This window comes from Struthio camelus, chromosome Z (genome assembly GCF_040807025.1).
Source record: "Struthio camelus isolate bStrCam1 chromosome Z, bStrCam1.hap1, whole genome shotgun sequence".
In the NCBI taxonomy this organism is placed as follows: Eukaryota; Metazoa; Chordata; class Aves; order Struthioniformes; family Struthionidae; genus Struthio; species Struthio camelus.
In genome coordinates this window covers 38,763,765-38,790,024 of record NC_090982.1, presented here as the reverse complement: position 1 = coordinate 38,790,024, position 26,260 = coordinate 38,763,765, and the positions used below count along the sequence as shown (strand labels likewise).

The window sequence follows — 26,260 nt, the reverse complement described above, 5'->3', positions numbered from 1 at the left end:
GGAATTAGGGCTGCTTATCGGTAGCTGCTCTTCTCTGGGTTATGTTATTGCTAGGTACACTCACAATAAGAGAGAACTGTGTTCCCAAGCAGTTGTGCTCTAGCCCTCTTATTTCCAGCAGTTAAGCACAGGGATGCTGTGCATCTAGCATGTGGTGGAAGAGGTGGGATCAGATCTGGCATGTATAAAGGTGTACTTTGTAAATTGAACTTTGCAGTATCATGAGCCCTGTGGCTGATGGGAATGTGCGCGGACTGGGAATGTGCATGTGCAAGACGTGCTTTGGATTATGGGCAAATAACCCTTCTTAAGCGATTGTAACACTGTGGGTGACTCCAAGCAATCCCCTTTCCTGAAGGAGGAGCCTCTGAAATCAGCAGAAAAGGGGCTATAATCGCTTTGCTGATACCGGCTAAGTGCCTCAGCAGCATCACGGTATCTATCAAAAATATGACTCCAAATGGCCACTCCAAAAGTGCCACGGAAAGCTTATGCTCTAGGAGATTATCTTTGATGTTGGTGGTTTCATTTTTCTCAGTGGAGCAGAGAGAAAATTTATAGTCCCCCCCAAATGCTTTTTCTAGCGCATCCCATCTCTTAATCCTTTACAACAGTTGATCAAGTTCTCGCCAGGGCTACTGCTGTGAGCAAGTTCATGAGTGGTTGAGAAATGAGGCAGTCTCAGGTCCTGTGGAGAGCATCCGTCCAGCCACTGAGCAGAAGTCCCACTGAAAGTAGAGTCATCTGGTGGGAGCGTGGCAGTTCCCAGTTAGCTTGGTCCATAGGCAAGGCAATCCAAATCGGGGCAGGTAAACGCTGCACGTCAGGTGGGGTACAAGGGGCTCCTGTACTCTCTCCACATTTATCTGTAGTGCATTAGCCGTTCATCAAACTAATCTGTGAAGGCTCTGAAGACAAGCAATTCTTACATATCACTAAAATCACACATGGCACTCCTGACAAATGGATTTAGGCCAACAGTGTGGAAATACAGACAACTTATTTTGGACGACCCACCTCTGGCAAACACCTGTGGAGGGGAAGACATCCAGGCACTTCCCTGGGGTGTGCTGCTTTGGCTTGAAGATGGAGCCCCTCCGTCCCATGTAGCTGGAGGGAGGGAGGGAGGGAGGGAGGCACAGAGGTGTCAGTCTGTCTTTCTTCCTCCTCCTTTCTTGGACAGTCCATCTGTCCCACTGTCAGAGAGCCACAGAACCAGAGCTCGCACATGCTGCTACGAAGAACCATGCCTTGGGCCACAAGAGGTGGATGGCAACGAACAAATCATTTCCCTGAATACTGAAGATGGGGCCCCTCTCCTGCTCTAATGCCAGATTCATAGTTTGGAAATGCATTTCTTCTGGGGAAAAGAATCTGGGTCAAAAAAGTAGAAGTGGACCAAGAATGTCTGAAGCTTCCCAAATTCAGCTTTGAGAGGATGGATCTGCCTGACAGACTGTACTACAGCATTTCCTGTCACTCTGCTTGAGTTGTCAGCCTAAAACAGCAGACTGTATGTTTCCTGGGATATGTTTCTTCCCCTAAACAACAGAAATGTGCCATATGTCACAGACTAAGGGATGTCTCCCTTGACAAGCACGTAGCTTGAAACTCAGCTGACCAGAGAAGCTTGTCATGGAAGAGCAAGATACAAAGCATAAACGGGGAAGTGGAGGTCAAAATAGACTGCTATCCTTGGGGGTTCCCCCCCCCCCCCCCCCCCCCCCCTGAAAAAAAAAGTCAGGAAAAGTTAGGCTGCTGCTCATAACATAAGCTGGTAGGGGAGAGGGAGGAAAAAAGCTTTAATTTACCTGGACACTTTAAAGAAAGCAAAGGTGCAAGATCACTGCATTTTTACACCCTTTGCATGACGTATGCAGGAGGCAGGATATAGCTGTAGTCCCTTCCACCTGAGCTTGAGATCTCCTGTTTGAGTACAGAGGCCCACATCCTTAGCGTGAACCTGGGCAACTGCTTAAAAGAAGGCAAAAAGCCATCTCTCAACGAATTCTTATGGAGCACTTTCATTTTTGTAATGAACTAATGGCAAACTAACAACATGGAGGGGAAGAAATGGAGCGGGTTCACTAACCTGTTCTGATCAAATCATTAAGCGCAGCAAGAAATCCTCTGCTGCTTCCATAATAATGTACACAAGGGAGGAAGGAATATGGCTGAACAAGCAGCCGTGCCACTTACTGCTCATTTCATTTCAAGCCCACTACTGCTGCGGCATCTCCTGGGTGCAAACAGCATGAATGCTTGTCAGACATGACGTTTCTAGATGGAGCAAGTGAAGTATCTCAATTTGTTTCTGTTGAGATTTCCCCCACGCTCATGGCTAAGCCCCATAAAAGCAGTGATCTATGCAGTAAAGGCGTAGGGAGAAAACAGAATACTTTTTTTTTTTTTCTTGGAGAAAGTGAATAGTAATTCTTAATACTTCTTTAAATAGACAGAAGCATCAGGTTTTTTTTTTTTTTCATGATGGAAAATCTCTAGGAGAAAAGGAATATAATGACTGATGGCTTAAGGCATTTTTATAGTATTTATCACTGACCAACAGATGGGATATCTTCTCTACATGAAATATGGCCTGCTGAGGAACTATGGGATAAAGTTGCTATAAGCTATGCTCTACAAATGACTTTATGAGTATAATAGTCCCTCTTGACTTCCTAAAATGCATAGGTAAACTCATCATTCACCTCCACTGAAAGGATGTTTTACCATCTCCGTTATCTAGTTCAGAGGAACTAATTATCTTGCTAAATGAAAAGAACTTTGGTATGGCCTCACGTTTTGAGCTGTGCCAGCACGTAGTGGGGAGCGATGGCGGCAGAGAATTGGTTTTACTTCCCCGACTTCCTCCCCGCAGCTGTCAACATGGGATGGAGTCAAAAGCAGGCACTCGCTCTGGTTTGGCACTAGTGCAAGTGTTACAGCAGGTTTTTGTGACAGCTGGTCCTACCGTTATCTCTGGCCTGATGCACCTCTCTCCCTTCCCTGGCTTGGCAGGCAGTACAGGGAGATGGACAGCACAGTGCTTTTAGGGCACGAAGTGACAGAATCTGGTCCTGTATTTGCTTTAGTTATGCTTTGGGAACTTTCAGATTTGCTGTGATTATTTTCATGGGGAGGTCTTTGGATTTAATAGCATAATGTGTTTAAAAAAAAGTACAACTTTAAGTACAAACTTAAATTACACTAATAGAAATGAACCTTTCTGCTTAGACTTGTGCTTTTGCTTACAATTCGTGTTAGTTACTCTTTGTTTCTGCTTCTCAACTTTAAAAGTACAGCTCAAATTCCCTTCTAAATGAAAAACATTCTCCTTGCATAAGATCACAAAGAACTTAAAGAACAACTGATTTTTTTTTTTAATTATGACCTTTCCTGCAACTGCACATAGTTGTTGATCACGGTATTTTAAAAACAAAAAAAAACCAACTGTGGCTATGGTAGCTGAGAAGCAAGAAAAGACTAGGTAGTAAAGAGTAAAAACAACAATGTGTACTGTGTTTCAAAATGTTCTTGCACCTGGTTCTCATTTGTTCTCAGCTGAGAAACCAAGACAGTTTTTTTTTTTTGTCAAAAAGAAAGCTCATTTCATCAAGGAATGATCAAACGGCTGGACTCCCCCAGCTTGGGCAGGGGTAGCTCTCGCTTTCAACTTCTTCAATCATCATTAGCTCTGAAAAGTGTCACATTCCATTTGTGCAAAGAAAACTTAATGAGTGGCCGCTGTAAGGGAATAGCCTGAAGAGGCTGGACTCTAAAAATCAAGCTGTTTACTTTGCACTGTCTCAACATTGCTTGTCTTTCTCCTTAGAAGGCAAAGCGAGTGGTAGTGTCCTTGCACCAAAACCCCACCTACATGCAAAGAAATGGCTTGATGCAGGCTCAGAGTAGGTAGCTAAAAGAAAATGTTACCTTTTACAGGAGGCTGGCAGTCACTGGCAGCCTGAGAACGTTCACCACCAGCATTTCTCCAAGTGAGATCAGCTTCCCAGGAGGGGTTGGAGTCACACTGGGAGCGCCAACAAGCAACTAGCAGTCGGGGCAGAGCTGGCCCAGGCTTTCCTTGGTTAGGATTTGACAAGGCTACAGATCTTGCACTAAATACAGTATTATGCATCTCTGTCTTGGTGATTCCAAAGAAGAATAAAGATATCCTTAGGTTAGACACAAATGTGTGTCCTACTAAATCCAGCAAAAATCACTTTTGGTAGTCTTCAATAAGGACTTCTCACCCACTCTCCACACAAACCTCTTGCCCACTTTCTAGCAGTCATTTTCATCCTGTATCCTCTTGTGTCTGAGTAAGAGGAAAACAAGATTTCCTCCTCACCCTCATTCTTAATACTGTCTCCTTCAACCAGTTCTGCTACAGTTTACAGTGACAATTAAGATATATAGTAATATATGTTGTATTGAACCCAAGCTTAGCACTTAAGTATTTGTGTCACCAACTGATACAATAAGACGCTTCTCATTATTTTTATAAAATGTCACTATTTGCTATTCACTTGATTCTAAAAGAAACTACACATTTTATTTTTTTCCTCAAATGAAAGTAAAGGAAAGAAAACCTCACTAACAGAGAAAAGATAATGATCTTGGCTTTTTTTTTTTCCCCCTGAGGATAAAAAAATCTGGAAAGTGTCATGCAGCCACTAAAACATCTAAAGCTGGCAATAACTGAATTTAAATTGATAAGGGAGAAACAATTGTCCAATTCACTGTCTAGTCTGGTGCACAGGCAAGAGGAGGCCAAAAGGTCATTCAAGAATTGCTAAAAACGCCAGACGCTGAGCAAGAACAATTCCTTCTTGTAGGCTGGATGCAGAAGCTAGGTTTCTAGGGCTTCTTGGTTTTCCCTCTCTCTCAAAAGAAAGGAAGAAGATAATTCCTGACCTATATTAAATATTCTGAATACCGATGTTTGTCTAGCATTCCACAGATGAACTATTAATTTGTTCTGACGCATCTCTCTACCACCTTCTGTCAGGTTGCGTGGTATACTCACTGCACATTGTTCCCAAAACTTTCGCTTATGTTTACAGTGGAGTGAAAACATCAATTCCATTCTTCTCACTTGTATTGATTTGCTTCAAAATAAAAGCTTTGTTATTCTTCCCCTTTCCTTGAGCTCCTGCCCTCATCTCCCAAAGCCCAAAACTTGCAGCTTTCTTCTGCTTCAGTGAAGCTGCAAAGCCTTTGTGATTCCCCGTATGAAAACGGACATTATTTGCTCATTAAAGCTAAGCTTTTGAGGACATGCCCCATTTACTGACCTCCACCAAGGGCCTGGGTTTGCGCTCTACTGCAAACCTGAAGTGGCAGAGTTCACAGTAGCTGGTGTTCGAAGAGGACAGCCAGTGCTCCAGGCAGCTGCGGTGAATCGTCCCCAGGGTCCCCGTACATTCGCATGGAGAAAGCAGGTCCTCCTGGCTGCTGCCCTCGTGGCAGATCCTGCACATCGGCCTGTCGTTGAAGGGGCTGCTGCAAGAGGAAAGAGAAGTTGCCAGTCAGCGTACGGGCTTAGGATCTGGAGCTTATCGCTCCTTCGCTCTTTGTATCTGCTTTGACTCTGCCTGTGGTGCCTCAGTGGATCTCATTCAAGTGCAGCTGCAGCGAAGTGGAAGGAAACTGTCCGGTTCTCTACAACCCGTCTGCTTTCAAAGCAGTCTGAGAACACGGAAATGGTATAAAGTTGTGCTGTGATGCTCTGCGTGCACATGTAACCTAGCACATCCTGCCTGGACATGGATAAAATGCATGGCTTTAAAAAAACAATTACAAGTAATGGAGGGAAAAGCTCTTTCAGGTTGTCACATCACACATGCAGAAGCAGTTAATAACTTCACTGTTCACAAGAGTGCAGTAGACCAAGTTTTCTTTGCTGTTTTGCTAAAATCCTGGGCTTCTTCAAGATCAGGGCAGATACGTTTTTCTAGGTTTGCACTGGTGAAATGGAACCAGATTTTGACCAAAATATCCAGTCTGAATATTGCTAAACCCTCAAGAATTGTCTATCTTGCTTTTATTAAAAACAACCCAAAGCAGCCTGGTGTTTCAAAGACTATAGTTCTGGTGTTTGTTTCACCCTGTGATCCCTCCTCGTACGCGAACAGGAGGAAGAGCTGCTCTCCGTCACTTGGGCGATGGCACAGGCAGTAGAGCTTGGCCGAGCGCCTCTGCTAGGAATGGACTTTGCCTGCCCAGGGAGGTGGCCTGGGAATGGGAGTTGGAATAAAACGTGCCACGGTGCAAATATAAGCACCAGCACGAGAGAGAAAGGGAGGCAGGGAAACGCGGCACTATGATGTACTCAGCGGGCACCAGTGCCTTTGGGATGAAACGTGTGCGAAGCATGGCTGGGGTGAGAGCTCACCAGTAGGGAGCGGGTTGCCCAGGCAGGACTCCTGAAGTTTCCTCCTCCCAACCAGGATAAATCATTGCAGCTGACTCACCTGACCAGGTTAATCCCTGCATAGCTTGCTTTACCTTATTCCTTAATTTAAGTGTAATCATGAGAACTTAATTGTATACCAACCGCGATCATTACGAAGTTAGAATGAGACTTTAATTACCATCTCACAGCAGTGCATCTTAAGCAAAAAGCTGTGCATCTTGCCTTTGATCACCTGTGCGATTTCAAAGCGTAATCTAACCCTGTGCCCTCCTCGTGCCCAGCCCGGCCCCGCGTGTGGCGGTACCTGTGCGTGGCCAGTGTCCGCACCACGGTGGAGAGCAGCTGCCCGTCCTTGGCCGACACTTGCATGACATAGTGTGGGCGCCCACCGGCTGGGCCGGGACCGGGACCACCGCCGCCGCCGGTGCTCTTCCCCGTGGGGGCTGCCGAGCCCGGGCCGTCGGGCAGGACCTCGGGCAGGTGACTGCAACGGCTCGTCGTCATGGCAACGCACAGCAATTTCGCCGCTAATGGCTCCCACGCGGGTGCAGGGTCCCCATCTAGGGAGCGAGAGAAGGTGGGTTATGAGCGTGGGCTGCTGCGCCGCGATTTAGCAGCGAGGGGGGCTGGTGAACGCCGCTTGGCACAAATTTTCGGGAGGAGAAAAAAAAAAAACAGTGGCGGTAATAACAAAGGAGCAGGCACGTCTTGGTGTGCAACTCTGTCGTACTGCTCAGTACGAGGCAGGAAAAGAAGAAGCCAGGCCCCAAGTTCTCCAAAACCGTCTCAAAAGGGAAAGGAGGCTTACGATGATGTGTGTATCGCTGGAAAATAGCAGCCTCTACAGCGTACGCATCTCGGAAACGGCAAGGGGAGGGCTCTGCTGTGTTTTCTCTCGGTGGCCTCCTAAAGTCATGAGTGATGAATGGGAAGACCAACACCTTCTGCCTCCTTTCGCCCGCGTGCTGCAGGGGAGTATATGGTCTTTATCTGGCGCGCGTTTAAACTTGAAGCCTGCCTCTGTCCGCGAACATACAGAGTTACGTAGCGAAAGAGAAAGCAGCCGAAATCCCTCCGTGAAAACGTTCCGTTCCCGCTACGCGCCTTACGTCGCCCACCCGCGGCAGGGCACGGGCCCGGCACGTGACCCTGCGCCGCGCATCTGCGTGACACAACCCTCCTCAAGAACAGCCCGCGCGCAGTAATAATTTATGCCGCGAGGTGAGAGAGAAATCGGAGCTTGCCTATGGCTCCCTTATTCGCTTTGCTTTTTCCCCCATCGCTTAAGGCAACTATATTTTATACGACGTCTTGGATTGCGGTAGCTGCAAAGCACGGATTATGCTGGTAACAAAGAGCCTGTGAACATAAGTTGCTGATACCTTTGCGTGATGCTGCTCGCTCGGTGTGTTTCTAAGTTGGACGGGGCTGCGTGATTTAGTAGGCACAACGCAGGGCTACGCGCCTGCAGACCTGCTCTCCAGGTCTGTCACCAAAAACACATCGGGCGGGCTGATTGATCCCTCTGTAGAAGGGGGAGGAGGTTTGCTAGCACACCTTGAGATGCTTGGGCGTAAAGCTACCTGTAAGTGCTGCAGCTTATTTTTAAGATATTGACATCTTGAAACCAGACTCGTTTCTGTCTGCCTTGCATTTAATCCTCAGAAAGACTGTTCTGCCTCAGACACCGCTCTTATTTGCGTAGCACTACTGCAATAGGAAACAAACCCTGTGTTTAAAAATTAATCGTTAACCCATTCTTTACACGGAGACGTTTCTCCAGGGCTTTTGGACGAAATCATGTAATTCGATCTCGCTGGGTTTGAGCAAATGGCAGCACGTCCTTTCTGAAGGCACCCGCACGGGTGGCTGTCTGTGGCAATAAGACTCTAGTAGGTGCAGATGTGATGGGGAGGCTGGACCACTTGTCCACTGCAAGCTTTCTCATGGGGGCTTATATTCTTAGAAAGGCGTCTGAAATAGGGAAACGCTTGGGAACGTGTTCTTTTTATGGGATTGCCTCAGCTACTTCTCAGACAGTGCATACCCCAGAGAGCAAACGGGAGGCTGCTGAACCAGCTTACAGTGGATATAATGTTCAGAGAACAGGGAAGGAAGGAGATCAGACCCTGGCCCTCGTCTACAATGAAAATGAAGCAAATGGCTGATTTCAAAACCATTAACACATAAAAGATGTAGACTTTGTAAAAGAGTAATAGCCACGGACTCTCCAAGGAGAGCACACAGGGACGTGAATATCAGCAGCACTTTAGTTTTAAAATCCATGCTGAGACTGTTCGACAAGAATATTCAGCTGCTGAGTAGCTGCTTCATTAAACTTAAAAAGCCTAGGCAGTACTGTGCTTACAGACCCATGATACAGAATTATATATTTCCCTTCTGGTTGCTTCACTGACCTCATTAAGTACAACAGCGGGTTTATCGTGGCGTATAAAGTGACCAGCCGAGCCTTTACAGACACATCCATCAGCCACTTGATGAGTTCAAGAGCATGTGCTGAAACGCTGGATGATGCAAATAAGCGCAGAACTTGAAAGCCCACAGACCTCTTATCATGTAGCTATATCCCAGCAATGATGTTAATTCAAAGTCCTGGGTATGGTGCTGCACTGATATCCCAGCTCAGCGTAGCAAGTATACATCACTCTTTTCTGTCCAACTTCTTCGTGAGAAAGTTGGAAGTTATAACCGCATTTTTTCCCGATTTCAGAAGAATCATTTTCACACAAAATCAGCGTATGCCCTTGCAAGTAATACAGCTACGGAATTACATGATGTGTGATTTAATACCAAACCTTGTGGTAAATAATGAAGAGGAATTGTCCTGAGAAGCACACAGCTCCTAAGCAAATCTGAAGTCAAGCTGACTATTAGGAATTGTAAATCTTTATGGCCACAAAATCCCAAAGGCAGTATTCACCTATACGTATGCACTGCATTCTGTCTGAATGTTTTTCACCCCAAAGAGGTGGAAATCTGTCACAAATCTCTTAATAGAAGAGCAAGAACGAAGAACAAGCAGGAGGCTGCGTTCAAATGGTATTTAGGGAGAGCTGCAAAACCAAATGGGATAAACCAGAATATCAAGGGTTATTTCAGATGGCAGGAAATTCAGAGAGGGGTGCCTGAATTTGGCATGATGGATGTGTGTTCAAAGAAATGTAGTAATTAGCTTTTTTTTTTCTTTTCTCTGCTGCTACGCCCACTCACCTTGCACAGCTCTTGTCTATCCAAAGTCTTAAAATAGACTACCTTACTACTGCAATATTTAACCCAGATCTTTTCCCTATTCTAGTCTTTCTGCTTTGCCATTGGTACCAGCCTCTGTCTCCCTCTTCTCACTTTCAGGATATGAAATCTTCTGATGGGAGGTGGCTACTGTATTTGAGAGTCACCCTCCAGTTTCAGCATGATGTTTTTCAACCATCACTGATAAGTGTATAGTGTGCTTGGTATATGCAACTGGCATATTTCTTCTCTTCACCTTTTTGTGCAATTTACCTTTGTTAGCTGTATGATAATCCTGTTTTCAGGGCTGTTTTATGACCACAAACTGAAAAATTCTCGGATAAGAAGAATTCTTTTTCAGTGTATTATACTTCACAGGTATCAGAGTAAAACAGGAGCTATCGTACGTATTTTGTTTGTACTATAAGTGTGAAATTTCAAAAGAAAAAAAAAGCCTTCAAATTAGTTGTCACATTCTTGGAGCCATTCTGTGTCTTCAGAAATTTCACATTTCTGGCCTGAACGACATCAGCACAGGTTTTTCTTACGGAAGGAGAAAATGGAACAGCATTCACTGATTAAATTCTCCTAGTTATGACTTACTCCATGCACTTCACTCCCTGGCTTATGGGCTAAATACCCCTCAGAGAGCACCGCAAGTCTCACATATGTTCTTGAGCATTACTTTTGCATTTAGTGCTCTGGTTTACCTGACAGATGTGAAAAGCACAAGTTTTGTAATAACGCGTGTACTCTCATGGTTAATTTGCACAGTTAAGAGATGCAGATGATCGCAGTAGCTTGCACTTATGTATGTGATTTCCTCCAAAGAACTGCAGGAACTATGCGTACAGTTAATAAATTAAACCTCATCGTTGTCACTGTGAAGCAAGAAACTACAGAAGGGAACTGAGGTGTAATGTACCTAAGTAAATTGTCCAAGGTCACACTGGGGCTACAATAGAAAACTCAAGTGCAAGCTGTATCCTTCTGCCCCGAGTAATTTACAGGATGCTATTCCAGCAAATGTTACCAATAGCTTTTGCTCTCTTTTTTTCTCCTGATCTGCTAGCTACCACCCCCAGTGTTTAAAATAAAAGGTCAACATCATCTTATTATCTTGCTCCTGTCTGCTCTCCTTTTTTATATATAGTTCCAAAATCCAAACTGCTTTGGCAGATAACAAAAGAAATCTGGAAGTCTCTTTCTTCTTGACATTATATCAATGAATGCAAATATTTTGGAAGAGTGGCTCTTAGCCCCACAAACAGATGCTACCAAACGCTTGCAATCTTTATTTCGTAGACAAACTACTTCTGGACCTAGTCAGCTCCTGATTATTGCTAACAATACTCACCCACTGAGCTCAGCAACCATTTCTTTATGTGCTATCAAGTATTTATTTTTCCTTCTGAGAGATTTATAACTTCTATATCAAGAGAAACCGTAAGACCCTACGAATGCCAGTGAGCAAGGCACGGTTATTCCTACTGAATTAGACTCAAACTTAAGGAGATGTCAAAAACTAGCATTGCTAGCCTGGAAAGGAATTTCAGGGAGAACTCATCTGCATTTACAATAAGCACCTACAACTGCAATCCTTGTTACATTTTTGCCCATTGTGCATGAACTGACCTCATTTCTAAAAATCCATAAAGCATTATCATGCTGATGAATTTAATTACCATAGTGGATTTTTTTTTCTTTAACCAGAGGAGATTTCTTCTGAGGTTTTGTTGAAACCCTAAGTGGTTTTGATTCGCGTGAGACAAACAGATCTTACACGTCAAGCAGTGCGATGCAAAAGTTACACAAATATTGACACAGAGCTCTTGTGTGAATTGCCTGCTTGTCCTTCTTTTTCAGCACCTTTATTAAAAATAGCACATAATGCATCTGTCATAGTCATACAGTTTCAAACTTGGCAATCAATTCACCTTTCTTATTCCATACTCCCATGAGTCGCCCTATTAGTTTCAAGAAATGCAACTCAAGCATGCATCAGTCAGCTTCAAGACTTGAAAGCATGCAAAAAACCACTACGCTGTTTTATGGGGAAAGTTCTCCTAGAAGTATGGCAGCCACTATTAGAAAATAGTCTTTGAAAATTTATTTTTGCTTCCTGATCGTGTATTTTCACACGCCAGAAGGATTATTTCCTTCTCCACTCTATCTGTAGCCAAGTGTTCAATATAAAATTACAACCTGGTATGGAGTAGTAACGGTAAACTAGTTGTGCTAAGGCTAAGAGTGGAACCACGTCACATACTGACTTTGTGTGACTTGACAGGATACATAGCCTACAGAGCTCCATGACAGTCCCTTATTTTGCGTGACAGATCGTGAAGGTACAAACCAATCCATTTTGCACAGATGACTCGGTAAAAATTTGGCACTCAAAGAACAGTGATTTGTGTTCATGGTCTTTTACCATTATAAAAATCACAGATTTGTATTTCAGGACAGTTTAATAGATTTGGAGCACAGATAAAATTCTATATCAGGGACTAAGCGCATTTCATCACATCAGTGTAAAGCTGAAAGCCTAATTTAGATGTGGCTAGACAGTGGGCTAGGTCTTTAAAGACTCAGTACTTTTTGTGTCTAGTTTACTGCCTTCCCAGGGGATGGCTAGTTGTGGTCAACGACCACAGCAGGAAAATATGATGCCTTTTTCTGGAAGGCTAAAGGAGTTAATCACATCTCCGGGTGACTGACAAGGCAGTTAACCACATCTTGTTACACATGGTGATAGGGACAGCCATAGTTTCATGTGTCCAGTTGGAAAGTGTCCTCCTGCAATCTGGAAGAAAGGTCCAGTTCTGGGGGAAGGGCCTTCTGCTTTTATTTCTTCTAACAATCCTAGTCAATTGCTTAGATTGATTACTTAATTCTAGTTAATTTCTTAGAATGCAAATTATTGTATTCTAATGCAAATTACTAGAGCTGATAGTTCTCTGATGTAGTTATCGCATGCCATGTGAAACACGTTTTCTTCACTAGCTTTTAAACTTATCAACTAAGTTCTACGTTTTACTTTGTTTTTGGTAATGGAGAATAACAATTCATCTTTCCTTCGTGTAGTTTTAGACAATATTATTGTGTCATCTAGCTTCTTAAGACAGAGTCCCAGCTTCTTCAGTTTCTTACTGTAGAAAACGTCCCTCTTTGAGTTATGCTGATTTTGCATGATCCTTAGAGAGATAAACCAGTACTGCACAAAAGATCTCTGCTTTAATGAAACAACCGCTTTAGCTATCGTGTGACAGAAGTTAGCACAGGCTGGCAACCTCCATGAGGAGCTAAATACCCAGATGGTTATGCCAGTTGTGACTAAGCTACATGCCAGTACGGCTATGCCAGTATGGTCCAGGGACTCAAACAGGCTTTGTAGTGATGGGATGACTTGCTCTATGGCCCCAGACATATTGGTTTGTCCCTCAGATTCACCTTCCCATTGAGAGCACAAAAGAAGAACCAGAATTCCCAACTGCAGTGTACTGTGAAACTTCCTCATGTTTTACCTGTTAAGAAATGATCCTGGAGCACTGTGAAGGTGGCATGGTCACAGAGGTTCTGAAACAGCATGAGGAAAGTAATTTGTAATTCTGGAGATCTGTAACTTCTCAAGTTTGTAACTTTGACATTCTTCCTAAGGAGTTTTCTGTATGCCGTTTCCAAGGCGCTCATAGCTGGAATTGCTGTTTTAAGCATACCTGGCCTCTTCCCTCCAAGCTGCGCTATAGAGAGCTGCATGGATCCCCTGCTGATCCCAAACCCACTGAGGATTACTCTGGGAAGAAACTAACGGAGTAACGGGCAGTTACAGCTATCGCCCTAGGTGTGCTGAGCTGATGTGGGGGACAGAACCATACTTCTTTCAGCACATCCCTTAGAAATCAGCCAGCAGCAGTTGGCAAGGAAGGCTCAGGAGCCTCGTGCCAACAGGATGCCTGTCGGGCATGCAAGGCCTCGGCTCCCCACCTGCCTCCGCCTGCCCTTTTTGGCCTGCATTTGGCCTTGCCTTGTCTCTTCTGCGCTCGTCCCCCCTCGATCCCAGCTCATCGCCCACTCGTGCTATTTCCTTCTCGACTCTGATCCGATCTTGTTGCATGACCTTATTCCTGTGCGTACCAGGGTTGTTCTTTTAAGTAACTAAGCCTATAAAAGCAACTAAGACCAGCATTTATAATGGGAAATGCTCTCCTACAGCCTCAGTAGACATAAGTGTCAGTACAATTGGTATGCTCAGCTCTGCAGAAGTACAGAAACTTTCCCCAGAAACATCTGGAGGAGTGAGGCTCACATAAGTGTCTTCAGACCTTCAGAGTTAAAAATGAGCTTCTGCATCTTGAGAAGATGAAAAAACTCCTACGTTTGATAGTCACGTGTTGACTAGTGTAGAGGAGGCTATATAGCACACTGTCTAAACTGTTAACTGTAGAGGTGCAAAACACTAGAATTAAGATATCACTGAGAAAGGCAGAGGGGAACCAACACCGGGGCACAGTGTTTCTGTAACACTGTGACACACACCAACAGGATATTCAAGAAAATTTATGTTAAAAATTCATACAACCTATTAAATAGCATTTGGTTTTTAACCAAAAAAATATAACGCCAAGGAACTATGAAAGACAGTTGAGAATGCTGCAAGAGAAAAATGCAATACTTGTTTACCAGTTGAAGAGAGCAGTAAACTTTAGGCTCCTTGCAAGATTTCACTGTAAAGCATGTCAACATAGAGTAAGCGGCGCAATACCGAACTTCATTGATATTGGGCAATTTCAGGTTGGCTGTTTCAACCCACGCTTTACTAATTCTTCATGCTCAGCTGGTCTGACTGTAGAGGCCTCTTAAAAACTACCATGCAGTAGGCTGCATTTAAAGTGTAATTTTATAAACATGTACATCAAAGAGCTGAGTGCTAGTCTGAGGCAGCAGCACAAAGCAATTTAGCATGAATAGTCCTTAACAGTCTTTCCCTCCATTTAAAAAAAATCACTGCCCACCCATAAATCAATGATTTCTTTTTCATATGTCCTGAACCTTGAACCCCTTTTCATGAGGGGAACGAACCACCTTTCTTGGCACTGTGGACCTTAATAAATTGCTTTACATGTTTATATAGCTGCTAATTTAAGTAAGTCTTTTGCTAAGATTTTTTTTTCGTTGTCAAAAATGGAAGATTTCACCAGAGGAAAAGGGGATCTCAGAAAATTTGCCAGCTGAAGCATTTCAAAAAACATGATAATGTATGCTGTAAATACTTAATTTGGTGACATTTTAGTCTCGCATTAATAATAAAAAAGAATAGATGCAAATATAGTTCACAACTGATGTATAAATAGTAATGATGCCCTCTTAAAAGTATAAAGACATAACTTTTCTGTTCTAACATTAGTCTTTTCTAGTGGAAACGTCTTGCCTAATACGAATAGGAATGCAAGACATGTCTGTCTCATTTTTCCTAGAAGATGTTTTGGATTACTGGACAAACAGGAGGAAGTTGTGATTCAGCATAACTGCTGGGTGCCCCGAGCACGTTTCCCAGCCCCGCTACGTGCTGCCTGAGCTGGACCAGCTGCTTCCAGGCTCTCTGGGGCAGCACAGGTTGATGGCAAGACAACTTGTGTTTCTACAACTGCCCTTCGCCTGAATGGGCGTTCTGGTGCCAGCAGAAGCTGGTAGCACCGAGGCATGAGTAAAACACCATGTGCCTAGTAGCGTTCTTACTAAGCGTAATCCAGGAAAATAAGCTAGCGTTTCAGGATGTGCTGCCAATTTTGCATTTGTAAATTCCTGGCAAGAGCCTGACATTGCAAGCCAGCCTCCCAAAGGAGCCACTTAACTTGCACTTTCCTGGGGCGGGCTCCAGATGCAGGAGCAAGCTCTGCTGAGGTCCAGCTCTCTGTTTGCTGCCAGGTCCCCTGTAACGCTGTCCCAGTTACCCCGATCCGCGTGCCCACGTGTTGGGTGTTCAAGTCAAGTCACCATTTGCTCACGTGGCTCCTTTGGGCTATGATCTTCCAGAGCGCTCAGCCCCCTGGTGCGGGAGCAGTATCACTTGGTCCGTGCTTTCCACCTGATTGATTAGGGAAGGAGGACAGGAGTGTGAATGGTAAAGATTACTCTGGACGGGGGTTGTAAAGAATTGCTGTTCTAAAATAAGCATCCTCAGCGAGGAAGGATGTCATTGTTTAGCTGGCAGTCTCGAATGGAGGAGTCGGAATGATTAAATAGTTCCCAGTTTCTCTCCCCAACCTCCTTTATGTTGCTTGCCACTAGAAAAAATCTTCTTACTAGACTTCCTTAACTGGCAAAGCTAAGCATATTTGGAACGGGAGGCCGAGGCTTGCCTGCCCCTATTGCTGGGTGACTGCGCTCAGGCGGTATCCCTGCAGATGGAGGAAAGGGCTTGCCCTTACGCTTCCCAAGTTCCCTTTTTTCACTGCCGCATCCTTTTTGTATCCCCCCTCCCTTCTCTCCAAACCCCTGCCCAGAAACTTCTGCTTATTCTGGCCCTGCAAAACGCCTCGTTTAGGAGGATGAGGCAGAGCGTGCCCTGAGCTGGCTCCTTCCTCTTCTGGCAGCCCTACAGGTTGCCGTATCTGCCCCGGCGGCGGCGGCCGAGCAGGGCTGACCCATGGAGCGGTGCCCAGCGGCCACAGCCACAACTGCATTAGCTACTGCTCTGATAGACACTGTCAGCAACTTTTATTAAAAGACTAACTTTAAGACTGCAAAATGATGGTATGTCCAGAAGTGCCATAAGCGCTGGAGTAGTGCTCCTTTAATTTCTTTTGATTAGGTTCGTACGGACTGGAAAGTTTTCCTTCCCACAGGAACAATATAGCTTAATGAATAAATATAAGTTTGACTAAAAATAAATCTCAGGGGAGGCCTCCCGCCACCGGCTGGGGGGCCGCCATTGCGCAGAATCACTATTTCCAAGTGATTTGTTTAGATATTGTGTCATTCCAGGCTGAAGTTTAAACAGCAAGTGTTTTCAACCTTAGCACTGAAATTCAGTGACAGAATCAATAACTAGTTATGTGCTGAAAGCTCACAAGTTTAGAGGCCTGGAAGCTCGTTTTTCCACTAAAAAATAAGTACTAGTCTCTCCTTCATTTTCCTAAATTAGGTCACTTTATACAGATGCAAAAAGTGGATTTTGTAACCAAATGCCAAACACAGACGTTTACCTCCTGGCCTAACACCTGTAAGAAGCAGCTTGCAGCATGAGATTTCCTTCCTCTTCAACAAGGGCCGAAAGACAAGGCTTTCTATGTCACTGCTGTAAGGCCGAAGGACAAGGCTTTCCAAGTCACTCCTGCAAAGTAAGGACTGACCTCTGAAAAATCAGGGGGCAAGTACTTCGTTCTAAAGAGAGCAATCTTTTTTTGCGCAATACATATATTACGGATATTGCATTTCCTTTAAGACAGGAACTGCAGAAGTTTCAATAATCCCTTTTCTCTGCAAGCAGCTAGGATTTCATCAGAAAAATCTATCTTTTGCAACTCCCAATAACAGCAGTTTTAATAGGATAAGTCAGGGTTCACGCAAGGCTATGACCCCATGCCAGGAGGCAGGTAGAAAAATAGGATTACAGGAAGGCAGAAAGGGTTCTCCCAATCACCCTCTCTAACAGCAGCGTAATAGCAAAATACACCTCCTCTGGACTCTGCTTCAACTCTCTTCTATTTGCATCCTTCAGTTTTGGTGCTGATCTTGTCATAAAAAGCATAATGCAGCCACGTGGGGTGCTCTGTCTGTGCAGCACATCTCCCTGCGCTCTCTGGGACCGACCTCCCATTAACTTCCATGTTTTCAGGCTAAACGGAAAGACGACACCTGCGCTCTCTGGCACAGCTCGCGACCCAAAGAAACGCATAGAAATTAGGCTTATTACACCCTGTTGATTTATAGCTAGCTATTTTTCAGCCTTGCAGCAAGACGGTGTGAGGACCAATGTCTCTTGGTTAAACAGAAAGTCGTAAAGAGAACAAGTCAAGTCAGATCTGATCCAAATGTTGAACTCGGTGGAAAAGTTACTGTTGACTTCCCTGAGCTTTACATTGGACTCTTAGTTACTGCTCATCAACTGCAGGACGGTCAAAGGGAGAATGGTCAAAGTTAAATTTTCATGTACAGCCAAGGCCATGTTTTCCCCAGGGAATGTTCAAAATTAGTTCTCACCGTTTCCACTGCAAGGCTGAAAGAAGGGTTGCCCACATCGTGTGAATTACAGCCCTCTCCCACATACTAAATCCCTAACTGTGCTTCATTTTCTATTCACGCAGGTAAACATAACTGAATTCAACTGATTCTTCCGGACTAGGTAAGGTCATGCTAAAAATGACTTGCTCCCACCGCAGTGTTGTAAATATTGCTTCACTTCATGCACTGGGCACAGAAATGAATTCCTGCTTGTGCAAAGCTGGGGGAAATGGAATTCTCTGAAAAACTGGAGTGATCCAAAAACCTGTGGTTTTACACAGTTCAGTGGCTCACAGCGGTCCAACCAGCATAAATCTTGAACAAGATATGACTGAACAACCTCTCTATACAACTGCTTGCAAGGCAGAGGAAACAGGCAACACTGATTCGCAATGGAGACAAGTTTTTGAAAAACTGTGGGGCAAACAGAGCCGGAGATGAAAAGGAAAATGTTTTTGATTAATAAAAGCGGGATACTTGGAGAAATATGGCTACAGATTTTCTACAGATAGTTTTGAAATAACAAAACAAAGATTATTTTTATCTTACCCTGAATACCTCTGTTTTAATGCACTGTAATTTAACCTGAAATCTTCCAGGTATTTTTATATTCATTCCTCTGCTTCTTTCCTAGTCTTCATCTGCATAAATATTTAATATCAACATTTACTTCCTGCACTGAGCACCTCTCTCCTTCCTATCCTATGCACCCCAACCATCTTACCCTGTTCAGGCTTTCAGTCATGCTCTGTGTAAGGTATCTGCACTAGTAAAACAAATCATCACCTAGGAATCTGTATTGAAGTTTATGTGCATTATATACGATGGAAACTTAAGTGGAAGGAAGGGACAACTTCCACCTCTTCTGCCCCATCGATTGTGTTTGTCAGTATTACGACACGTCTGCAAACTCCTTGGGATAGACTCAAGTCTGCTAATGTTTTATTCAGGGTTGAGTCAGCTGCTGACACTTTGTAAATACATGAAACTTAGCTTGTATGGGCTGCTTTGCAAAGCGTGCTCCAAACAAACATATTTATATGTAAAATATATGCTTTCTCTTATTCTCAGGCTGTGTGATCACTTTATGTGTTTCTGAAGGTGCCATCTAACAAGCCCTTCTCTTTCACGAAAGAGAATTTAGTTTGTATTATTTTATCTTGCAGTGTTTTAGTTGGCAGTGGCTGAGCTTCTGATGTTTACTGCCAAGGGAATTAGTCTTCCAAAAATATTATTAAGAAAAAGAAAGTCTTTAAAGAAAAATGACTTAAAAATTCAGCTCTTTTCCTTTTCCCTTTCCTCTCTTACCCTCCAGACAAAAGCAGCTAAAAATACTCCCACTGCATTTTCTTCCACACAGGAAGATGCTCTAATATGAGAACAAAAAGAGTTTATTTTTCTCAGCAAGAGCAAAATGCAGACTCATTGGTCTTCGAGAATGTTTACATAAAGATTTTCCTCTGAACTTGAATTCTGGGGTCTTTCGCCAAACTATGGGACTTGCACTCTAGAAACCACTCCAGATGCTAAGAGTAAATAGGACTACTGCAAGTGAATTTTAAAAAGTGATCATTCCCTAGACTAACTAGTATTGCACGTGTAGATGCGTTTTGCTGTGTAACACTATATGGTGAGGTGACTGTTCCTGTGAGAACAGGTGAGAGTCACTGTTCCTCTTCCTGCAACAAGCACACCGAGAATGCTTTTAGTCATTGTCAAATAAACTTGACTGGTCAAATAAATCAGACATGACATTCAGACCTGGGGATGAAAAATAATTGCTGCAAACAAAGCAGATAAAATCCAATTTTTACTCAATAATTTTCAAGCAAATTACTGAAATGCTGCACTAGGGCATGAAAACCACAAGACAGAATTTAATTGAAACTGCATAGATAAAATTAAACTGGACAACTTTATTTTCCTTACCCAAAGCCAAGAGAAATACCAGAACGCAAAAATAATAAGAATTAGAAGCAAACTAGACGTTAGTCTTAATATCATGAGAAATAAAAGCAGTAGAAATGTGGAGCACGTGCTGCTCTCGGTTGAGATTTTAATCTCTCAGTGTTATTTTGACTTCTGCACTGAAATCGGTCCTCAGGTGCAGATTTTACTGTGTGCCTACGATGCCTTGTGTGCCTGCCTTGGTACAGGACTGTGATAGTGAAACTGCTTGATGGAGGCATCTCAGGTTGTGTCAGTCCCGCTTGAACTTCTCGGCAGTCTAGTATACTACTGTCTAAGCTTTACCACGGCTATCTATTTTTTTAGGGGACGAGATTAAGACTTCCACAGCTTAGTTTCCTCATTTATACTGCTGCACAACTCTCTCCACCGGTGAAATTGCTGGCTAGCCACCTGTAGTCAGATTCTGGCTCCATATCACCTCATAAGATAGATAACATCAACTGTGGTCTTCACCTAACGTCCACTGCTGCAGTGGCGGCTGTGGTCTCACTAGTCTAGAAAACTACATCCAGCAGTGGCGAGTACCAGACCCTTGCGAAAAACATCATATTCACTTGAGTCAGGAACAATTTTAAAGAACAAAATAAGAAAAGTTTAGTTGCCCATTCTGAATGGCCTTGAAACAACTCTTTCAGGTCCTTTTACGTGAGACTTCACGCTCATATTTCACAGGAATACACCCTGATTTACAATCATGAAACATTTGCTTATGTCCCTTTGGTCCGAGTAAGTTTATGAAAACCACACATTACTGTATCCACAGGGGCAACATTCACCAACTCACAGCAAATATCCAGGCACATTTATCGGGCATTTCTTCATCTCTCTCAGTAATGAAAGTATACTGAATATAAATTCTTTTAAAGTATATTTATCATTTAAGCAATAACTTTTCCCTTCTCTAAGATGAAGTACTCCTGTCAAGCCTAATATGTGCGGGGACAGAGAAGAGTATTAGAGAGAAGTGGGCCATTACCTCACCAACGCGCTCTAGTCTGTGTGGGTACGATGAAGGGACTCTGGCCAAATTGCTTAAAAGGGCCAAGTCCCATTAGGTCTGGGGATGCGATCTTTATACAATTCCTTCAGCTATCCTTTTAAATGAATATCTTATTATAGATTCACTTATATCTCATCAAAATGTGCGTGCATGCACCATTTTGCATATCATACAGCATCACTAATGGCACGGAGAGCAGCCAAGAGCATGGAAATCCTACGACTTGGCAGAGCGTGTTGGCTCTGTTGCAGGCCAACCTACGTGAAGAAAAGATAATCTGCTGCCAAAGGGCAAAATCACTAAGGAGTTCAAAGTTTAGGCCCAGGGGCTGCAAAATTCTGGAGTTTCTGGCGATGCTGTGAAGAGCGAGGAACCAGAGCTAAGATTCACCCCTCACAACATTATCCATTCTTAGAAAACAAGTAATTAAATTTTCATCTGCGTGGTTCCCAAGCAGGACAAGCCTGCCCTCCTTTTGCTGCTTGCCGCTGAGGTAGGTAAGGAGGAATACTTTGCCCCAGGTTTTGGATCTAGGACATCCATAAGCTGGTTTATGGTTGTACATAAACTGGTTTGTGGATTATGTTTCTTCTTCCACAAAGCAGGCTTGTGTGGATCTATGTCCCTTCTACTTCTCCTAGGACTCTGCCCAGTCCCACCCACATTAAGACCATGGAAATTTCTAAAGAGAGAAGAGACTGCTGCGTTGCCAGTGCCTAGTTACATTTCCCATCTCATCTGGGCATTGTTCTTAGTCATACTTGTTCTTAAATTTGTTCAATTTTCCATCAAAAGCATCCCTGGTGTTTTTGTTAGGAAGCTTACATCCTCCAACAACTCTCCTTCCTTCCTACCTCCTAGTTTATCTCTTTCCACAGCTGTGGATGCAGAATGAATTGCTGATATCACACCATTCTATAAAATCCATCTTAATGATCTGGCATACTTGTTGACATTAGTTGTCTATCTAATATCCTCCAGGCATACAATTTATTTGTAACCCTAATGAAAAACATTGATTCACAACCGGGACAAAAATTAGTTAAAAATAAGCTGATGTATTGTTCAATCCCCTTCTCAGTGCAGCTCTTCTCCAATGCTGAGCAGCCCAGTCCTTACATTAATTAAAACACATATGTGCAGCCAATATTTGGGAGACTGTCCTTTGTGACAGCCAGTTCTTGCTTCGCGCACATCACATTCTTGGGTACTGCTGTGGCTAGACTAATTGTGGGTAGGTATTTGTGACTAAGTGTTCCCAGAAACTAAATTAAGATTATCTGTTTCATTTCATATAGCCATCACCTTGTAACTGCCAAGCAGAGCTGAACATGCAAAATCGAGGTGAGAAGTTCCCCGTCTCAGCCCCCAAATCCTGAACAACCCAGGCCCCCACCAGAGCTCGGTGTGTTGTCTAAAGGAAATTGTTAGGAGTCTAATGTTCAAAGAAAGCAAGTAAATTGCAACAGGCCAAGGTAGGAAGAAGTGAGGGAATCCAGGCAGTAGCCAGATCTGTTAAATTTTTTCTGTAACTACAAGGCATTAACTGAATCATTGTCATTTGGGGAGAAAAAAAGATGTACCTGCTTATGTTCCTGAACATGTTGTGCTCCTAACCAGCTGTGAACAAACAAATGGTGTCGGGCTCTCAGCCGCTACTTATGTGAGATCTTTCTGGCTTGGATGAAGATGTCCTTGTATAGTCCGGCTTTAGAACGCAGACATACACAACACATCAAATACTGTGACGAAACATAGTCACTCGAATTTGTAATTGCTCATTATTTCACTTTGATTTAGTTGAGCAAAGCATGCAAATCAAACTACCTGGATCAAACCCTATCTGAAACCTGTAGAAATGAGAGACAGCAAGAGCAAGGTGGGGGGAGAGCAAACAGGCATGTGTGCGTATAAAATCTCTTGGAGGACTGTGAGAGTTTCCTATTATTTTCTAAAACCTAACTGGTATCAGAGTATGATTACAATAGTAATGTCAAGTGAAATACCTCCAGTTCTTCTCCCTGCCACACTTTCTGTGGCTCTTGTAAAATGCTGCCTGTTCGTCTGGGCAACACTTGAATGTCAGGCAGTCCAAGAGCAGTTATGAATTAACTCTAAACTGCAGGTCACAGTTGAAAGCCCGCTCTAGCTTTGCAGCCAACAATTTCTCCCAGCGCAAGATATGTCCTTAAAAGTCAGATTACTGTGCCTCTGGGAGACAGCCCTGTGGTCACAGCAAGTGGCTGTCCCCATGCAATGAAGCCAGCTTATAGCTACGAAGTCAGCTTTAAGAGCTTTATTATGGAGGAGTTCCTCCTGTGCTACTGAAAATACTTTGATCTTTCAGGCTTTAGTGCAGCCTAAATTTAAAATAAGCTTTTATATGGGAAACTATCCCTTTATGTTGCAATTGAGCTGCATGGACTGAGAGGTTACAGGCACTGGTAGGGGAAACTTGGAATGGGAAGATTTGCAACTGCATTCATCTCCCTCTTTGCCTTGACAGAGATGCAGGCAATGAGCCAGAGAAGCTACAGTTTCTGCAGTTAGGAAAAAGTGGCTTACCATTTTGCTGGAAGGGGAAAATGTAGAGATAAGATTAAATTTCCAGCTTCTTAAAATTATGATCTGATCATCTTTGGTAGCTCGTCTATTCTTTGTGTTATTAATACCTTGGTGTCTTAATTCGCACCAAGTAGTTCTCCTCCCCCTGCAGCTCTAAACTCCCTCAGATGTAATTTAAGCTCTCGTATTAGAAACTGTTACTACTTGTGCATCCTTCTGAAAGGGGATATCACAAAGAGCATGCTAGCTGATGGCCACAAGACTGTCCCACAGCAGAGCTCTCTGACTCTGCCAGGCTCCTTAGCGTAGGGCAGCAGCCTGTGCAGAGGTCTGGAGTCGTATCACTACCCAGCATGGCTCCTACCGATACCAAGGAGACCCAGGGAGATATTCCCTCTGCAGGCTTCAGGGCCCAGCTGGCCAATCTAGCCTTGGCCAAAGTCATTTGCAGCTGCCCACTGGGTTTTTCTGATTTCCACTGCCTAGGTGAGCGCCTCACGCAGGACAGCCTCCCCCAGAGAGGATGTGCACTAGCAGCCTCATCAGCCCCTGCCTGGCCCTTGCGCCGCTCAATTTAGGAAGAGGCAGGCTGAGAATTTCTGTAGTAGTTCATAAAGTCTCCAACGGAGTGTCCACAGGGCTGGCTTATTTTATTCTGTTCCACAGAGATTTGAGCTCAAAGTGAATCAAATGTAAAAGAGTAATTTAATGGTCCAAACAGCCCAAAGGACAAGGCTGTAATGCTGTCCTTGTGTGAAGATAATATGATGACTTTGTCAATACTGAGAAGCTTAAACACACCCTGTATCTTTACTAATTCTGGCTACAAACGTGAACCGCTACAGCTTTTTATTTCCAAACATTTTATAGATAAATGCATTTGATCCTTTTCATGATCAGCCTAAAGCGGATAAGCAAACAACTAACACTGACCTTGTGTCACAGTTATGATTTCTTTCTTTTTAAACCCTTCAGAAAACCAATTATCTCAACCCTAAGCTACTTAGGACAAGAGTAATCTTCCAGTCTTCAGCCCACTGGGGCTTGTAAAGCATCTGGCTATGGGGGAAACAAGATTGCCCTTGACTCTTTCTAATGCGGCAACTGCAAAACAAACTGTTTCCGTTTTTTTCACTCCACCCTTGGCAAAAATCAACTGCCACAGTCCACCAACAAAATCTCCATCAGTCAACTGGAGCTACTCCTACAGCATTATAGAAGAGCAGGAATATGCAGGAGTTACACTGCAGTTTGCATTTTCAAAGAATCGTACAAATATGAATAAAGGATGGATCAGATCCTCGACTTAATGTGATCAATATGATTTAACTTCAGCTGAGGGCCACTTTCTCTGCCTAAGAAAAAGGGGGAAAAAAAGCTTTAAAAAGGCCTCAGAATGGAGCTAATGCATGAAACCTTTTCCAGGGGCTCACACACTAATAGGAAAAGCCATACAGATAAGAAAACATTACAGACTACTGCAGCTGTGACCTCGCTTCACGCTGTTCTCTTTCCTGAGATAAGGCACCGGTCAACTAGATTTAGCAGGGGCGTACTGGAGCTCAGTTTTGTGGCATAAGAAAAGGAAGATCTCTTACATTTCAATTGAAATCTAAACATCTTGGATTATTTCTTCTTCCTTCACTTCACTGATAGCAGTTTAATGGAAGATGTGCAGCATGTTTGCCTCCTCATGAGCAAAGAAAACCAAGCTACGGTAGGCATCAGACACTGACCGTCCCAGAGCGACAGTCATTGTGTTTGAGTGTGCCATTTCAAAGCATTTGTCAGGTGGAAAATCTCTGAATCACACATTGGTCTGTAAGAATCCTATTGCAAGGAGCTGGTTGGATGTCCACAAGAAAATCACAGGAAGGCTACGCAGCTGCACCTGCCACTGCTGCTGCACCATGCTCTTGACCGTCCTCAGACTTATCCCCAGCAGCTGCTCTCCGTAGAAGTTGGATGGGCCATGGGGATGTTTGGCTCCACAGCACCAGGAGCATTAGCTCTTAATTTTGCCTCTCCAGAGGGACAAGTTAGAAGTAACAGGAATGAGGAAGACAGCCCCAATGAAGAGTGACAGTTACTGCATGGTACTACATGCTGATCATTGGATAAAGATTAAAATGTAGGCTATAATCCCACTACAGGGGATATGGTACTTTGGTTCTATATTAGCGTTTTATAAAGTACCAAAACTAAAATACTTCCTACTGCCTGATCTGTACTAATTTCATAACAGCAGTTATTCATTTGTGTTTACTGTCACATCCTAATAAATATCACCGTCAATAAAAGTCTTACGCCAATTGTCTGTATCCTTTGGCTCACCTTGTGTGAGGCTTGCCTATTCATCATGACTGTCATTGCTAAGCCAGGAAGCGGTCTCTCTCTCTTGCTTGCTTTTTTCATCGTAGGCACTTCTATGCAGAAACCACATTTACAATTTTTGTGTGTTAAGTTTTTAATATGTGCCCAGTCTCACCACAGTTGTGGGGCAGACTATTAAAAGTGTAAGACTATTGACAAAAGCAATGGTCAGCTACATCTCAAGGAGCTCTTCTCCCTACTCCCAAAGAGGAATTTGCGCCTGCTCATTTCTAAGTGCATTTCATGCACTTGAAAGCTGGGCCAAGTGACACCAGTTGCCATCTCTGTCGACGGGAAGGAAAGAGCTGCTTCTCCTTCCTTAAACTGCTCCTCATAAAAGACATGCGACACTCGAGCAGAAGCTTATTACGGTCCTCCAGCAAATACCATGATCCGTGCAGATTTATTTCATGGCTTTGTCTATTTTCCTACATTCTGGCAACCCCCAGTCTTGCAGGGAT

General features: G+C 43.7%; 1 protein-coding gene across 6 annotated transcripts in view; it reads right to left on the bottom strand.

The window, feature by feature from the left end:
• Positions 1–26,260, bottom strand: part of MARCHF3 (E3 ubiquitin-protein ligase MARCHF3) — a 75,950-nt gene that overhangs the window by 14,640 nt on the left and 35,050 nt on the right. For 4 of the 6 annotated variants that reach the window (XM_068927958.1, XM_068927960.1, XM_068927962.1 and 1 more), the window contains 2 exons: positions 6,723–6,978; positions 5,298–5,505 (listed from right to left, as the gene is read on the bottom strand). In XM_068927958.1, the coding sequence (XP_068784059.1) occupies positions 5,298–5,505; positions 6,723–6,922 (408 nt within the window). In that variant the 5' untranslated portion in view covers positions 6,923–6,978. Of the gene's footprint in view, positions 1–5,297; positions 5,506–6,722; positions 6,979–7,800; positions 8,160–13,191; positions 13,552–26,260 lie in introns of those variants that run through there. The other 2 variants (XM_068927957.1, XM_068927961.1) reach the window with 2 other exon arrangements.